The 18,852-nt window shown below is 36.8% G+C and overlaps 1 protein-coding gene across 13 annotated transcripts in view; it reads left to right on the top strand.

Moving 5' to 3' along the window:
- BPTF (bromodomain PHD finger transcription factor) overlaps window positions 1-18,852 on the top strand; it is a 136,250-nt gene that overhangs the window by 50,706 nt on the left and 66,692 nt on the right. For 6 of the 13 annotated variants that reach the window (XM_081271474.1, XM_081271466.1, XM_081271472.1 and 3 more), the window contains exons 4-7: window positions 3,163-3,369; window positions 3,897-4,085; window positions 13,440-13,628; window positions 18,096-18,283. In XM_081271474.1, coding sequence (XP_081127600.1) covers window positions 3,163-3,369; window positions 3,897-4,085; window positions 13,440-13,628; window positions 18,096-18,283 — 773 coding nt within the window. Of the gene's footprint in view, window positions 1-3,162; window positions 3,370-3,896; window positions 4,086-13,439; window positions 13,629-15,171; window positions 15,308-18,095; window positions 18,284-18,852 lie in introns of those variants that run through there. The other 7 variants (XM_081271477.1, XM_081271469.1, XM_081271467.1 and 4 more) reach the window with 5 other exon arrangements.

The raw sequence follows: 18,852 nt of genomic DNA, 5'->3' as shown, positions 1-18,852 counted from the left end.
ATGAACTTATTTGTTTAGAAAATGGTATATGCAATATTATTCATTATTAGTTAATTATCCATTCCAAAACAAGAATGGATTATCACAAATGGTTAGTGGTCTGATTTGGGGGCATGTAAAAAACTAAAATCTCATGTAGGTGATTTGAATACAGGATTATCGTGTGACAGAACACTATTTGGAGACTTAAATAAAAACAGTGCCTGGGTAAAGAGGTACTTAAATTCACTTCCTCTGAATAAACAGCTTTGTCATTAAAAGATAATCAATTTTGATGTTCATAGAACCTCAGAGAAAAATATGACTAGTCTGCCTGTACTTTTTTTAAAAAAAAATATATTGTGTCTTTTTTTAATATTTATTTTTTAGTTGGACACAATATCATCTTTATTTTACTCATTTTTATGTGGTGCTGAGGATTGAACCCAGGGCCTCACACATGTGAGGCAAGCACTCTACTGCTGAGCCACAATCCCAGCACTCTGCCTATACTTTTTATATTTTAAATGGTCTAAGTATAGTAAGCATTTTAAATGTTTTTCTTTTTTTGTTCTTATCAAATGGTGCCTTGTCAAGTAGGGAGAAATAGTGGTTTGATTTGGAAACTATTACAGTGGAGTATCAAGAAACAGCTATGTGCCTTTAAGAAAAAGAGGTTATTGCTAACTAAAGTTTCTTTTTCCACATAAAAAGTTCTTTTAAAGGGCTGGGGTTGTGGCTCAGTGGTAGAATCCTTGCTTAGCACATGAGAGGCCCTGGGTTTGATCCTCAGCACCACATAAAAATAAAAAATAAAGGTATCGTGTCCACCTGCAACTAAAAAAATAAATATTTTTAAAAAGTTCTTTTAAAAAAACAATCATTGAGAATTCTGATTGGTAAGTTTAGCAAGAATAGATGAAACTTGGGTAAATTAGAACTCAAAGGCAGTCTATATAGGTAGGCGAAAGGATAATGTGAAAGGGATCCTGTGATGGCTTGAAGAAAGACGATAACACAGTTGTTTCCTACAGTTTGAAATTATTGTCCTGTAGCTGTTATAGATGTTCATTTAATCATTGGCTCTGAATTCTTATAGCAATTAGGATTAGAAAAGATGAGAATATGGGGAATTAACTCCAGCCAGCTTAAATTTAATCACTTTACTAGAAAAGACTTTTTTTTTGGGGGGGGTGGTACTAGGAATTGAACCCGAGAGTCTTTACCACTGAGCTACATCTGCAGCCTTTTTAATTTTTTGAGACAGGATCTCCCTTGGTTGCCCAGGATGGCCTCACATTTGCACCCTCTTCCCTCAGCCTCCTGCATCACTAGAATTATAGGGAAAAGTCACTATTCTTTACAAGATTGGCTTGTTTTTTTGGAGGTGCTAGTAATCAGACTTGGGGTGTTACACCATTGTAGGCGAGCACTCCCCCAGTGACCTAAACCCTCATTTCCTCTACAGGGTTTTTCTAATCCTGGCAAAACAGGCTAGACATCTACAGTTTAAGAAATATTGGCGAAAATGAAGATAGAAAACATTTAAGGAAAGAAAAAAAAAGAAGTCTAAAAATCTGAAAAGGAGTATCATGGGTACACATGGCATTACAAATGTTTCTTCTTGGTAAACATTATACTCTAATTGGTAAGCTTATTTCTCATGGGGGTACAGTTTAGCAATTCTGAACTTATTTTATCATGTGTACCAGGATTAAATAAATAGCTAGACATTATAGATAATGAGAGCCAGTTTTCTCACTGTTGACAAATTACAAATAAGCAAGATGACAGTGTAGAGTGAATCACAGATACATTCATACGTGGACACAAATGCACACAGATAAATATAAAAATAATACACATGGGGGAAAAAAAGAAATAATATATTTGTACATGGTTTAGGACACAGACATACATTTCCTAGCTGTGTTGGTGAAGAGGACTAGAAGCAAGCAGGGTGCAGTGGTGCACACCTGTAATCCCAGCCACTAGGGAGCCTGAGGTAGGAGGATCACAGGTTCAAGGCCAGCCTCAGCAATTTAGCAAGACTCTGTCGCAAAATAAAAAGGGCTAGAGATTTAGCTCAGTGGTAGAGCCCCTGCATTTAGTTCTTATTATTGGAAAAAAACAAAACAAAAGAACCTAGAAGCAACAACACTCCATTAGCGCAGGTACACCCAAATGATTATTTTTAAACATTCTCCAATCAAAAAAAAAAAAAAAAAAGAACTAAGGCTGCTTGGAGAGAGAGTAGATTCTAGGACTGGGGCAAGGAAAAGTACCTGGTAGCCTGGAGCAGCTTGTAGTCCTGGAATGTAAGCAAATGCATGATGAGTGTATGAATGGACGAGATGTATGAAAAGGACACAGGCTTTGAAAAAGCTCCCAGTGATCAAAGTTGGATTATTTTCAGCAAAAAATAAAAATGATAGTGTTGGGTTGTAACCTAAATACTATCGTTAATACCCATTTGTCCATACTGATTTACCGTTTGGTCTGCACCCTGTTATACTTTCTGTACTCCGCAGTCTGCCCTGTCATATCATCACAAAGTTGAAAGATGGTTAGCACCCTTAGAGACTTAGTGACTCTCAGAGTAGTTATGGGATTTCAGAGAGAAAGTTGTTTGCAGATGGGCCTCTGCTTACTTTGTGTTTCACAGTGTTGGCAATGGAACCCAGCACTTGTGTATCCTAGGCAAGTGAGTTACACCCCAGCCCTTCACCGCTGCTTATTTTGCACTTGAGAAAACAGAGGCCCAGAGAGGTGAGGTAGCTTGCCTGGGTCACGGCAGATTCAAGTTAGGGCTGTACTGAGTCCCAGGCCTCTAGGTTTTGATCCTTGCATTGTGCTGCTCAAATGAGTTTGTGTCAGCTTCTGGTTTCTGTTCTGTGGCAGAGGATGTCACAGTAATCTACATGAAGTCTCAATTTCGAAAGTAGACTAATTTTCTCTCACACTCTCTCTTTTTTAAAAAAAAGAGAGGAGAACATATGTTTTCTAGACTGAATTGGTTGTGTGCCGTGTACAAAACTTTGTTTGAGATGTGATTCTTATTTCATAGTTCACATGCTTTAAAAATATTTTTTTCTGTAGCATTGAAACTCTTTAAGTGGCATTACTAAATTATATATGATTAAATATGAAAATAAAAATTTTAAAATTTGATTTTGTTTACAGAAGAAATTTTGGAATGCATAAGGGCCAAAAAGGGAGAAATTGATAATGTTAAAAGCCCAGAAGAGATAGAAAAAGAGAAGAATGAGAATGAGAATAACAGCTCTAAAGATGCTGAGAAAAGCAGAGAGGAGTTTGAAGACCAGTCCCTCGAAAAAGACGACGACGACAGAACACCAAATGATGATCCTGAGCAAGGAAAATCAGAGGGTAAAAGAATTACTTGGTTAAAAAGAAATATTTTACCAGTATTATTTATAAAACCTAGTTCACTTGCAAAATGATAATGAAAACTTTTACTGAAAATAACTCCTTTTTATTTCTAAAGAGGTTAGGGTACCCTCTTCGCTTGTAACATGCATAATAGTTGTTTTATGTGTTGATGGACTTGCCGTGATGTTACACACATCTCTACCTACACTTCCTAGGAAGTTGCCATTCCCTGAGATTTCTTGATGAAAAATTACTGTTTTTGTATCAGAATACACACTTTTGTGACAAAATGTTTATTTTTTATATTAATTACCTAAACATTCTTAATATAGTAAATAACCCTAAGTAATTTTTGAATTATCCATTGCAAAAATATCCCAGAATCTAATTGCTTTAAAATGGCCATCAAATAGAAGCAGGTTTTTTGGTGATTGATCATTTTTAGTAGTTGGTTGAATGTGGCCATTTGTCCAAAAGCAGTTTTAAAGAATATCTTTAAAGTTTTGTTGTGCATTTTACTGTAGAGCCAACAGAAGTTGGGGATAAAGGTAACTCTGTGTCAGCAAATCTTGGCGACAACACAACAAATGCTTCTTCAGAAGAGACTAGTCCCTCTGAAGGGAGGAGCCCCGTGGGGTGTCTCTCAGAAACCCATGATAGCAGCAACATGGCAGAGAAGAAGGTGGCATCTGAGCTCCCCCAGGATGTGCCAGGTACAGAGGGCAGTGTATCAATGCCTCTGTAATGGGGGGAATCCTTCCCTTTGTAGTAAAAGCTGAATGTCACCTAGAACTCTAAAGTATGTGTTCATTCATGCTGCTTGCTTACAGTGCCATCCCTGATTGCTAAATTGTCACCTAACATTGGAAGTTTGATAAATGTTCTTGCAGTTAGTGCTTGAAACTCATCATAATCCTCATGCTTTTAAAACTTCATTAGTTGTTTTTGTTTAATACTTATTTGTATATTTTATCACCAGGCCATAGTGGCAGATACTTTGGTTTTAATTACTTACATATTAATGGCTTGGTGTTGAATGATTTGACCCTTCAGCTCTGTACATACTAACAAATTAATTTTATGTTTGCATGTGCTCATTTCAAATCATAATGTTATGACAGAAAATCCATCATCAAAAAACATTTTTGTAACTTGTGTTTTTATGTAATATATGTTAACCAGTTACTCATATTTTAAGCTGTTTAAAATTATATTCAAAGTAAGTTATATTATTCTAAGAATGTCATTATGTGTTTTTTTTTGCTTCTTTCAAAAATGAAAATGTATTTTTATTGTACTAGCATATAAGTTTTTCAAAAGTTCAGATGAGTAAAATTTAGTACTGATAACCTGACAAAAATACCAAGAATCATAGTTGAAATCCTTAAAGATCTTTTTGTATGTATATAAGAATATCACCTATTTTCAAACTTTAGTAATTTCATTTTACTGCACCTTATGCTGAGTTGTGAATTTGATGTATTGGAAGATTAATATTTGAAAGACCTGCATTCTGGGTCTACTGCCATTAAGTTAATGTCATTTAATCTTTCAAGGCTTCTGTGTTCCTATTTTATTACATGAAGGATATTAACAAATAGCAGTTGTTTTGGGGGCTACTTTCACTTGGGTACTTGTCAACAATGAGCTGTTGCTGAAAGTGATAGATTAGGCTATTCCCTGGGCACCATGGCCCACACCTGTAATCCCAGTGGTTCAGGAGGCTGAGGCAGGAGGATTGCGAGTTCAAAGCCAGCCTCAGCAATGGCAAGGCACTAAACAACTCAGTGAAACTCTGTCTTTATGTAAAATACAAAATGGGCTGGGGCTGGGGAATGTGCCTTAGTGGCTGAGTGCCTCTGAGTTCAATCCCTGGTACACACCCCCGCATGGGGGAAAAAAAAAATTAGGCTGTGCGTCAGGCTGTACACGCAGACTCTAAGTCACAGCTAAAAGCAGAAAGTCCACTGGACATTATACTGATTTAGAGAGTGGTCATAAGATGAAAAACGTCTGATTGGCCTTGATAGCTCATGCCTGTAATCTCAGTGGTTTGGGAGGCTGAAGCAGGAGAATCTTGAGTTCAAAGCTAGCCTTGGCAACTTAGTGAGTCTACCACGCGGCCTGCGCAGTGGTTTCATTAATGAGGTTCTGGCATTAAGTTAGTTAGAAGAGATCAAAATAAAACACACAGACAGTACCTTATTTTACATTGCTAGGTCCGAGACGGCTCGCCTCCCTGTTTCCCTGCCTCCAGCCGCCCAGCAGGGCAGCGAGGATTACTCTGGGCTAGCAGGAGAGAGAGAGAGGAACACGCCGGGGAGTAGCCTTTTATTTGGGGGGACAAGAGATTCAGGGGAGAATTCCATCCAATGAAGGTTGAGGGGGGGCTGCACTCCAAGGTCAGGGTCAGTGATTGGGTCTCCAGGGTCAGTGGTTACGCACACCCCCACACAGATGGGCTCTCTCATCAGGAAAGGGTCGGGATAACTCCAACACAGCCAGAGTGCCTCAGGCCCTTAACGGGAGTCACCCAATCACGTGTCAGAATGGCTCCCCACAAGTGAGGCCATAAACAACTCATTGAGACCCTGTCTCTAAATAAAAATAAAAGAGATCTGGGGATATGGCTCAGTGATTAAGTGCCTCTGGGATCAGTCCCCAGAACAAAAACAACAACAACAACAACAAAAGTTGGAAATTCTGCCCTCTGGTAAAATTAATAAAAAACCAAAATTCATTTAGCCTAGAAAACAGTAGTCTTGACAATTGAAAGTAATGTAATTGTCCTAAAATACTTGAAGGTCAAAAACTGGGGATGGGGAAGGGATTATACTTGTTCTGTTAAGTTGTGTGGGTAGAAATTGTAGTGAAGAGTATTTTGATTAAATATTTGCAGTGTTCTTAAAATTAAAGCTGTTTAGGGCTGGGGTTGTGGCTCAGCTGTAGAGCACTTGCCTCACACGAACAAGGCCCTGGGTTCGATCCTCAGCACCACATAAAAATAAATAAATAAAACAAAGGTATTGTGTCTACTAAAAAATAACTACAACTAAAAAATAAATTTAAAAAAGCTGTTTATAGCATAGAAATAATAAGTTCATTTCACTATAGACATTCACTAAATTCCTATTAGAGATTATTTCAGTGAATCTTTTAATGAAGGGATTGCAGGAACTGAGAGATCTGTAATTTGATTCTGTAATTTTTAAGTTAGATCTCTAGGTACTAATCAGTTTCAAAAAAAAATTGCAATATTTTCACTTTGATGTACTCAGGGTTAGAAGTTTGATAGTGGAGTACTACCCCTGCAAATGATGTGGAAAAATATTGCATTTTTAATGGAATCATAGTTAAATTCTTAGTGAAAACTTTAAAGAATATTATGTGCTCTTTTAGTAGGAATACTTAATGTAAATCTTAGACTTACTAGTGGGTTCATATATAATTTAGCGGTTGTGTTTTTTTGTTTTGTTTTTGTAGTGTTGAATCAAGGGCCTCACACATGATAGACAAGTACTTTGCTACTGAGCTATCCCCAGACCTTTTTACCTTAAGACAGTAGCTCCCAAGTCCCTGGGATTATGGGTATGCACCGTCACATCCACCTACATTTTTTTTTAGAATTTTTAATATTTATTTTTTAATTTTTTTTAGTTATCCGCGGACACAACATCTTTGTATGTGGTGCTGAGGATCGAACCCGGGCCGCACGCATGCCAGGCGAGCGCGCTACCGCTTGAGCCACATCCCCAGCCTCTGTATATATTTTTTAAAAATTCTTTTAAATTTTTAATTGTAGATGACACAGTATCTTTATTTTATTTATTTATTTTTATGTGGTACTGAGGATTGAACCCAGTGCCCCACCCGTGTGAGGCAAGCGCTCTACCACTGAGCCCCAATCCCAGCTCCATCCTGTGTATATTTGAATAACATACAAGTACTTTCAGTAAGAATGAAATGTAAGACAATTAGGTCAAAGTTTTTTTTTTTTTTTTTTTTGCGGGGGTAGGGGGTGAGGGGAGTTGGTACTAGGAATTGAACCCAGGGGAACTTTACTACTGAGTTACATCCCCAGCCCTTTTTATTTTTTGAGACAGGGTCTTGTTAAATTGTTGAAGCTGGATATGAACTTGGAATCCTCCTGCCTCAGCCTCCTGAATTGCTAAGATCACAGGTGTGCACCACCACTACCTATCTAGGTCAAAGTTTTAATTTTGTTGTACCAATCTATATCTCTTGTTGTGTTTTTCTCCCCCACTGAATGATTTAATACATACATACGTGTGTGTGTGTGTGTGTGTGTGTGTGTGTGTGTGTAGATGGACACAATACCTTTACTTTCTTTATTTTTTATGTGATGTTGAGGATCAAACCCACTGCTTCACTCATGTGAAGCAAGAACTCCACCACTGAGCTACAACCATAGTCCCCAGTGATTGATTTTAAGTACTGCTCAACTATTTAGTGTGAAATTGCTTCTTTCTTTTTTAATTGTTTGTGTTGCTGGGGATTGAACTCAGGGCCTTGTACATATTAGGAAAGTGTTTTACCACTGAACTATACCCCTAGTTCCTTCTCTTTTTAAGGTTTTTTTTTTTTTTTTTTTGTATTATATAGTTTGAGGCTGTGTTATTCGGTACACCTATTTTTTTTATATTTTCTTATTAAATTAACTTTTTGCTATTGTGAAATGTCCTTATTGTTTAATAAAATTTCTAGACCACCTTCCTTCCAGCTAATATTTATATTTTATATATTTTCTGTAATAGTATTTTTGTTTTTCTCCCCAACAGGGTCGTGCTAAGTAGCTCAGGTTGGCTTGGAACTTGCTATCCTCTTACCTCAGCCTTTTGAGTCAGTAGAATTACAGGCATGGGAATTCCATGCACAGCTGAATTTGTTTTTTCTTTTAATAGTATGAGATTTAAAATCTGCGTAGAAGTATGTTCACTTTAAGAGTTCTAATAAAAGCGTGTGTACTTTATTTCAAGATTGACCTAAAGATAAAGTCTCATCAAAGAGCACTATCATTTTCATGCAGTTTGAAGATTTTATACAAAGGAAAAATGGCAAATTTGTAATGTAGAACTGTGATAAATGAACTCAAATATAGAAACAGATGGGTTTCATGATACCCATCCATTATTTTAGGTGTAATCAGTGATCTGAAATATTTCATGTGGCTCAGATTAAAGATGAAATTGAAAATAGGAAAGTATTGATATTAAATAAAATTGGCTTTATTTCTATAACTATTTTTAATTGCTTTGAAAATATGTTCTTGGACATTCAGAAACTCTCAAATCTATCAACTTGAACTACAAAAACATTGATTAAACCTATTTCTTAATTTCTTGGGAGAAGGACATCTTCAAAAGAGCACTTTTTAAAAAAATTTATTAGAAAGGAAATTCATTGGTTATGAGGCTTTTTTTTTTCTTGTTCTTCTTCTTTTTGATACCAGGGATTGATCCAGGCGTGCTTTACCACTGGGCTACATGCCCAGACCTTTTTATTTTATTTTGAGACAGGGTCTCTCTAAATTGCCCAGGCTGGCCTCGCACTTTGCCATCCTCCTGGCTCAGCCTCCCAAGTAATCAGGATTATAGTGTGTACCACCACATACATACTTTTTTTAAAAAATATATTTAGGTGGACACAATACCTTTATTTTATTTTTATGTGGTGCTGAGGATCGAACCTGGTGCCTCACGCATGGTAGGCAAACACTCTACCTCTGAGCCACAATCCCAGCCCAACACATACATACTATTGCTTCATTGAGTTAATCTATATGATTTGCTAAAAAGTCTGTATTTCTGGCTGGGTGCAGTGGTACACTTCTGTAAATTCCAGAAAGCTAGGAGGCAACGGCAGGAGGATCACAGGTTCAAGCCAGCCTCAGGAACTTTGTGAGACCCTTAGCAATTTAGTGAGACTCTGCCTCAAAAACAACAACAACAACAAAAAAACAAACTTAATTGAAGTAGAGAACTGGTGATGAAGCCTAGTGTTAAAGCACTGTAGGGTTCAATTCCTGGTACCAAAACAAAATAAAACAAATAACTATATATTTATGTTCTTGGTTCAAGAATATTATGTTAAATGTAACTTGAAAATTTTCACTTAATGTTATTACTGACTTGTATGTTGTTGGAGTTCTTTTGTATTCATGCTTTATAATTTTAGTTTTCCTCAGTGTAACTATCAGCTTGTTTATTCTCTTTTCTGTTGCTGTGAATTTGTGTTGTGTTCTACTGAGGCATGCTTTTAAAACTCCAGCCACCATGTCATACCAATCCTACATATGTCACTAAAGAATTAAAGAATATGGACATTTTCTTACATAGTTACTGTGTCATTATCATTTTAATAAAGCTAACAGTTCCTTTATATCACCTAATATCCTATCCATGTTCAGATTTTTTCACTTAATTTTTTTCCCCAAACATTTGATGTGTTTGCAAATAAGGTGGTTCACACATCACATGACATGACATTTGGTTTTCCTCTGTGTTTCTTGGTGTACAGCACTTTCTCCTTTCTTGACTTTTTGTTTCCACATGCTATTGAACTTGTTAATGAATTCCAGTCTATCCTATGGATTGTTCCACATTCAGAATTTGTTTATTTCTTTTCTAATTTTGTTTTTAATTTGTTTCAAAGTCTTGATTCAGTTTGGTTTCAACTGTTCTTGGCATGTTTCACAAGCAACGTGTTGGGGAATTTTGTATTGGGTCAAATGGCTCATGATGCCTGGTTGTGCTTTAAGAAATGGTAAAATTGATCAGTGAGTTGATGTAATGAGATTCTGAAGTTCTCTGTTAACTTCTAATTCAGTGGTTATCTTTCCAGAATCATTTATCTATTTGGAGGCTATAATATGGATCTTAATTCTATAATTTATTTCTGTATTTTTTAAACTGAAATTCTCACATAAAGAATACATAAATAATTTTTCTGTAAAGAATATTCAGGCTGTTTGAATACACTGAAACATTGTTAGAACAGGAATAGTGGAATAAATGCTTAGGTTTTTTGTTTTTTGTTTTTTGGAACTGGGGATTGTTCTTAGGGTCTCTCTACCACTGAGCTACATCTCCAGCCCCCCCCCCTTTTTTTTAGCTGAGGCAGAAAACCTTAGAGGCAAATGATCTGGTTTAATTCTCGATAATTTGCTGAGGCTGGCCTCAAATTTATAATCCCCCTGCCTCAACCTCCAGACTTGCTAGGATTACAAGCGCATTGCACCTGCCTAGTTGTTTCTCTTAATTGTTGTTTTCAGAATTCGGAGTTGACGTTTCCTTTGTCTTCAGTGGTCATTCATGAGTTAGGGTCTTCTCTCCTTTTGAAGTATCAGTTTAAATTTACAAGTTTTTTTTTTTTTTAATATATTTAGGTTGTTTCATTCACTTGCAGTTGTCATTCATTTTATATCTGTTCAACCGTGAAAGCCTCTTCATATTGACTTTTACCATTCATGACATCTTAGATGGTTTCTTGACTTTTTGGTAAAGAAAGATGTTTGAGACTTGTCTTACAGGGTTCCTGTCCTTGACCAGGGAACTCCCCCGCCCACGCCGCCCTACCCCAAGAAGTTTTGGTTCCTTTGGTGGGGAACGATATTCATGACCTCAGTTCAGACCGAGGGGTACTTTTTGCTATTAGGCTGTCATTTGCTCTGTGCTTGTTTGGTGAGTGTTAATAGGAAATGCACTGAGAGTGGAAAATATTTTTGAAAAGAAAAGGACCATCAGTCTAAATTGATATTTCAAATTCCCCTTCTACTTAGTTGGTTTTTACACATGTAGCTCTTTTCCCTTACATGAAAAGCCTTAATTCCTAAATTTACTAACTTATTTACATATTTTTATAGAGAATATATGCTAATGTGCATTAATAATAGGGGAAATGATTTTATATATAGCTGTGTTTTCATAAAACCAATATTGCTGTTAATAGGAAATATCCCAAGTGGCTTTTAATTTATTTATTAATTTTTTGGTACTAGAGATGAAACCCAGGGGCACTTTACCACTGAGCTATATCCCAAGGCCTTTTAATTTTTTTTTTTTTTCTTTTTTGAGACAAGGTCTCAAAGTTGCTTAGGACCTTGCTAAGTTGCTGAGGCTGGCCTTGAACTTGTGACCTGCCTCAGCCTCCTGAGTTGCTGGGATTTCAGGCGTTCTTCACTGCACCTAGTTGTTTTTTATTTTGAGACAGCATCTTGCTAAATTGCTTAGGCCGGCCTAAATACCTGGGATTGCAGGTCTATACCACTATGCCAAGCATTGAAAGTTTCCCCATCTTACAAAAGTTAACATACTGTAAATACTATGCCGCACCTTTCTTTTTCCGCATTTAACCTTGGAGATCATTTCAGTTGTGAATATAGTGATCTTCCTTGCTCTTTGCTAAGGTGCTTGGTAATTCTTTGTACTCTTTTATTGAACCACTGATGGACATTTTGCTTTTGGCATTTTGCTATTATAAATAATGATTCACTGAATAGTTCTACAGCTAAGTAATTAAGACTTTTTGCAGTACTTTTCTGCACATGGGATTGTTAGGGTAAGAGTAAATAAATGTGCTGGGAGTGGATGCACACAACTGTAATCCCAGCAATTGAGGCTTAAACAGAATAGCAAGTTCCATGCTAGCCTTGACAACTTAGTTAGACCCTCTCTCAAAAAATAGAAAGGGCTGGGATATAGTTGCCAGTACAGCACACCTGGGGTTCAGCCCTTACAAAGCTAAAACAGAGTAGCTGGGCACGGTGGTGCACGGCCGTAATCCCAGTGGCTGGGGAGACTAAGACAGGAGGATCGTGAGTTCAAAACCAGCCTCAGCAATTTAGCAAGCCCCTAAACAACTCGGTGAGACCCTGTCTCTAAAAAAAAAGTACCAAAAAGGGCTGGGGATGTGGCTCAGTGATTGAATGCCCCTGGGTTCAACCCCCAGTACCAAAAAGGGGGAGAGAGTGAGAGTGGAGAGAGAGAGAGAGAGAGAGAGAGAGAGAGAGAGAGAGAGAGAGAGAGAGAGAGAGAGAATGAATGAGAATGCCCGTTTTCTACACCTGCAGCATCGTGGGCAGTGAGTGGGACCCAGCTCCTTTCCACCTGAGTTTATTGGGAGGGGTTGATTTCTTCTAGGCTTATAACTACTTAAGTTTGTTTGTTTGTTTGTTCCTGCCTATGGGTACTGCCTCTCTCCATATATTTTTATTTTGCGCTTCTCTTAGCCCAAATTAAGTGAGCATTCTTCAAGTTTAAAGGCTGTTCTCATTTCTTTTTTGATTATTCTTAGATATATCTCTTTTCTGTCAGGTTGTTGTTTTTTTTCCCTGAAAAAAATTTTAGGAGGTCATTATACATTCAAAAAGTCATTGACATCCTGTCAACCACCTTTTACTTTAGCTAGTTTAAAGACCAGCTATTGGCAAATGTGAATGCAGAGGGAGACTCTTAATTTCTGAATTGCTCAGGAAAGACTTGGGCTTTCAGTTCGTGGTTGTGTTAATTTTGATGCACTTTTAGGAATCAAACTCTTAGTTTAGTGGTAACGGTTAAGTTGTTATGGAAAGTGAATCACCTATAGGCGTTACCTGGGGATGTAGAGCTCAGGCAGAAAACCTTAGAGGCAAATGATCTGGTTTAAATCTCTTTCTGGTATGATGTAATACTTTTGAAAAGTAAGAATCTAAATTTCAGATTTTGAGATAATATCTCAGCAAAACCACTTTTGCTGTATCTGGTGTACCATAAGTTATGCAGAGTAGTTATATCAGTTGTTTTTTTTCCTTCAGCTCTGGGGTATCTCACAGATTGTCTGCCTTGCACTATAGACTGAAATGGTAAGAGTCCATGAGTTAATAGACTGGTAGACTAAAAAAAAATAACTCATAGGGTGGTGCTTACCAATTTCTTTTCATACAGTGCATTATTCATACATGATCAGCTTAAAAAAAATAAAGCTTTGTAATGAGATCCTAAATGCCTTTTCTGACAACTAGTTATTTTTTGTGATTTCCAATTTAAAAATCAGATATTCTATTTTTCTAGAAGAATCTAACAAGACATGTGACAGCAGTAACACTAGTGCTACCACTACCTCCATCCAGCCTAATCTGGAAAACAGTAACAGCAGCAGTGAACTAAATTCTTCCCAGAGTGAATCTGCTAAGGCAGCTGATGATCCTGAAAATGGAGAAAGAGAATCCCATACACCTGTCTCTATTCAGGAAGAGATAGGTAAGAATATACACCATCCATTAAAGGGACTTTTTTTTTTTTAACATTTTTCAGTTTTTTAGAATAAAAGTTTACTGGGGGTGGGAAGATTAAAATTTTTCTTTACCCTTTTTGTTTTCCTTTTTTTCTTTCTTTTTTTTTTCTTTTAATTTTTTTTTTTTTAATTTTAAACACAGATAGCCCTGTTATTTAAAAAAAAAAAACCCAAAAACCCAGAAAATCAAGCTGGGTGTGGTGGTGCACGCCTGTAATCCCAGCTACTCTGAGGCTGAGGCAGGAGAATCAGGAGTTCAAGGCCAGCCTGGCATTGTTGTGAGACCCTGTCTCAAAACAAAAAACACACAAAGGAATAAAATAGAAGCCCTTTTTGTACCCTTTTTCCAAGTGTAACCACCATCAACAACTTGACATGTATCATTTTAGGTCTTTCTCTCGGCAGTTACATTCATATTTGTATGTTTACAAAGTTTTTTTTGTTTTTGTTTTTCACACAAATGGGATCATTCTGCTTATATCATTCTGTATCTTGTTTTTTTCACTCAGGAACACATATGATAGGATCTTTTCATTTTAAATGCATTCTTTTTAACTGCTGCATGATGTTTGATTATTATAAATTGTGGTGCTTTTTTTTTTTTAAAACATTCTCAGCATGTGTCTTTGTGTACTTGGGCAAGTATATCTGGCAATATAGAAACAGTGAATGGAATTGTTTGTCAAATGGCAGGCATATTTTTAAAATAGTGATAGCCACTGCTTACTTGTATATCGAAAGGAATTTATACCTATAATTCACACATCTGTTTTTTCCTCATCCTTAAACCTTAAATTTGATATCATCAATTCTATATTTTTGTCAACAGTAAAATGTTTTATTTTAAAATTTGCTTATCCTTCCTTATTAATATGGTTGAATTTCACATGTGTGTTGAACTTTCTGTGACGTGACTAGTCTTTTTGATCACTTTTTCCTATTGAATTTTGATATTTTTCCTTAGTGAGTTTTAGGAATGCTTTACATATTATGGGTATTAATCTTTGATTTTTACAAATATATTTATAGAGTAGTTTCTCATTTTAAACTCTGCTATATGGTCATCCAGGAATTTTTACATTTTTATGTTGTTAAATTTACCAGTCTTTGGTATTTCTCTGAATTTTATGTCTTATCAAGGAAGAATATACATGTACCTTACAGCCAGTTTCTCATGACACTTCTATAACTTTGTTTTTAATCTATATAGAATATAATTTTGTATATTGTAGAAGATGAGAAATGTGTTTTAATTAGGACATTTTCAATTGCAAATGATCAAACCAGTTTAAACTAGCTTACTTGAAGAGAAATTTAATTAGTTTATGTAATTGGAATGCCTGAGCCATCATCAGGCATAACTGGACTCCCAGGTATAATGACTCTGTCTTCCTCTCTTTCTTTCTCACCTTTTGGATCTACATATGTTTGTTTGTTAATTTCATTCTCTCCTAATACAAACAGGCTTTTTCCAAGTGGCAGGGAAGATGGCACCAGCAATTTGTATTCCTATCTTTCCAAGCAAGGTCTGTGACCCAAAGACAAGGCCCCTACTCCTGCTCCAAATCAAAAGTCCTTGAGGAAGGAATTTGAGTGGCCTATCTTGGATCATATTGTTCCCACCCCTGTGGCCAGGGCAGGCAAGGTATTATGATTGATGGCTCCAGCAAAAGTATGTGATTGGAGTGGGGTAGGAAATGGTTTTCCAAAGAAAGAGGGGTGCTGTAAAGATAGAACATAGTAAACACTTGCACCTCCACCCTGTGGTAGCTTAGCACATGCATGTTTACTCACATTTATTCCAGACATACAGTTCAAAAATACCTCTGCCTAACACAATGCAAAAATCTCACCCATAACTGAAAACTTCCAAAAACCTCTGTCCCATAGTTATATTCAGCAATTGTATCTTGATCCAAATCTAGGATTTCTGTGCTGTGCATTAATTTTGACAGGTCTTCTCATGGGCTATCTTGATTTTGCAGTCTTAAGTCAAATTATAAATTCATCTGCCTCTAGCATTCATTATCCTGATAGTGGAGGGTGCTCTTCAGTAAATCTAGGAGGATGAATATGCATGAGAGGTGAGAAGTCTATGGGAAGATTCTCCTTCTGGAGGCCGTTCTGTTGTAGCAGCCTTAATCCTGCTGTTTTTTTTTTTTTTTTTTTTTTTTTTTTTTTTTAACTAGGAATGGATTTCTTTAGGATTCAACAGTCATATACTTCAATTTGGCAGGTTTGGAGTTTTTTCTGGCAATAGCACTCTGTTACTGATCCATAGGTACTCTGCTGATACCTTATTATTGATAATTAATGATAAGGTGTCATGGTCCCTGAAGGTGAACCCCTTTACTTCCTTATTTTGCATGGTTGATAGGCCAATAGCCCTAGCCCTCAGGTGAATAGAGTCTGGCTAGGCTTTTGCCTCCTGGCATCATTAAACAATGAACCTTGGAAACTGGGGGAGAGGAGATCTGTCCTTTGCCATAAGCTTCATTGGAATGACTCACTCCTTTATAATAGGAAGAATATGGCCCTGGGCACAGTGTGTTGGGTAAGGACCTCTCCTGTCAGCCTTGTTCCCTTTGCTCCTTCAGGTCTTCCCCTAGGGGTCAGTCATCTCCTTCTAAGCAAGCGGCAAAGTATTGATGCTGAGTAACATTGGATCATTGGCTCTAGGAGGAGCTTCCTTTCAAAAGCGCTGTGCCAGTCATTCCTTTTCTCTTTCTGGGAAGTCCAGTGCAGACCAAATGATGTGAACAAGGTCTTTATTATAGGGTTTTATAGATAGTCCTCAGAAGTAGCCACCATAGCTCAGCGTCTTGGTGTAGAACTCCAATAGGGCTAGAGTAGTGATTTGAGAACCGAGGGAAGACTAATGGTCTTACCAGCTACGTGGCTGCCACACATTCAGGGTTACCAACTTTTCAGTCTTACAGCAGAAGATAACTCAGTTTCTTCACTCCATCTTGATTTAGTCAGTGCCAAATTTTGGAGCCAAAATCTTAAAATACTCCTCTGTATTATTTAGGACTTGCTGGTTTTGACAGAAACCCATCAAACTTGCTTAAAACAAGAAGGGAATTTTATTGGCACAGTTTGGTAGTTAGCAGGTCCAGGGCTGCTGGCAGACTCAAGTATGTTAGGATCTATATAGCTAAGATTATCATGGTCTTCTCTCAGTTTTCCCTTTTCATATTTTCCTATTTCTTCTCTGGTGGGCTTATTGTTTCCTACCGGTGTCAGTTTTTTTCCATGTTGTAAGAGTAAAATTAGCTAGCCCCTAATTTAAACCCTTTCCAGCTCACAAAAAGAAAAAGCAGAGAACCTTTCTCCATCTCCAGATTGAAAGAACTTGAGTAGAATGCTGATTGGCTGGACCACATGGCCAGTTCCTGGGACAGTCACTGTGGCCAGGTAGTGGTGTGATCTGGCTGGCCAGGCCGGGTCTGTTGTTCAACCCAAAGAAGCAAGATACTTGATTCATAGCCCTGGCTGAATCATGATTAAAGTGGGGAAGAAAGCATTCCCCCAAAGGAAAGAAGCAGTGTGGAACAGACTAAATAAATGAACAAGTGTTTGCCAAACTGTCTTAACCTTTTTTTCCCCTCAAATGCACAGCAATTTTTCCAGTTCTATCTTTGTCTCTTCTTACTTAAAATGCCATCTTTAGAATATATTATGTGGTGAATTCTTGTCCTTTTAATTGCCAATGCCACACTGTCCTAATTTTAAAAAAATCTTTAAATTAGAAAATTTGTATCTTATTCGGTTGTCTGGCTTACGTGGAAGTTGGACCATGATGCAGTAATTTTAATACACAGAGAAATATTCAGCCAAAGTGAAATTACATAGATACACAAAGCAGAAATTGCTCCTGGGCAGTTTAGTTCATCACTTTGAAAATGTTGAGAGGTTTTTGTATATTAAGAAAACTAATTTAGTTGATTTTTATAATAATAAGCTTACATATGTAGCAGTGAGAAAAAAGTCACTTGGTATTTCTAAGCTCAAAACTATTAGGCATTCAAATAAAATTTCCTTGAAAATCTTTCTAAAATTAATTGTATCCTTTTAATACAGGAATCCATATTGAACATATAAAGCAACATTTTGTTAGTGTGCATTTTGTGTCATTATGTTTGTTACTTGTAAATTTTGTAGCGGCCCCTTCTGTGTTCTAATAGATGAGTTTCCAAACAGGTAACCTTGCACATTTATATTTTCTTTAAAATAATAAATGATTCACAGTAAAGGTCTGACATGTTTTCTTTTAAGTACACTAAAGAATTAGTGACATTTGCTTTGACTAGTCAAGGACTTTATCTGTCTACTTTCTGGATCTTAGATGTACACCACATATGAGTTTTGGATGAGGTGTTGTTCTTATACTTACGTCAGCAATTACTTTGTGGCTTTTTCATTGATAACAGGTGACTTTAGATCAGAGAAATCTAATGGGGAGATGACTGAGTCTCTTGGAGCTGGAAGAGGAGCGTCTGGCTCCACTCGCATTATCACCAGATTACGGAATCCAGACAGCAAACTGAGTCAGCTGAAGAGCCAGCAGGTGGCAGCCGCAGCACATGAAGCAAATAAATTGTTTAAGGAAGGCAAAGAGGTATGTTCTTTCTATTTAAAACAAAAATCTCTGGAGTATGAATAATTGTAATTATTATACCTTAAAAGTATATAGGCTTATAGATCTGCTTTTGAATTAGATTTTCACCATTTTCAAGAGTGTAGTGGGTAACAAGTATAAAAGCATTAGGATTTTATTACAATAAGTATATTTGCACACCCAAATTTATTTCATGCATAAAAATGCTAGAAGAGGGTGATACCAGATGATCACTTTTTTGTATGTAATTCTAAATAAATTAAAGTCTTTTACGTACATGATATGTGAGGGCTTTACTGAAGAGCTTTAGATTATTTATAATCACTTCACGTGAGCTGTAGCTACAGGACAGGACATACCTAACCAAAAGCAGAATACAGTACATAGGATAGACAACATCCCAGCTCTGGTTATGAACAATGGGATCAAAGATGGGACTCAGTATCTCTGCCCCCACCTACTTGTGGTGACAGAACAGGGAACAAACTGTGTCTCCTAGATTTGAGAATTATTTGTACTCTTTTTTTTTGTATTATTTGTCTTCTCTTCTCTTCTCTTCTCTTCTCTTT

This window comes from Spermophilus citellus (genome assembly GCF_964194105.1).
Source record: "Spermophilus citellus genome assembly, chromosome: 17".
In the NCBI taxonomy this organism is placed as follows: domain Eukaryota; kingdom Metazoa; phylum Chordata; class Mammalia; order Rodentia; family Sciuridae; genus Spermophilus; species Spermophilus citellus.
This window is presented reverse-complemented; position numbering and strand designations above follow the sequence as displayed.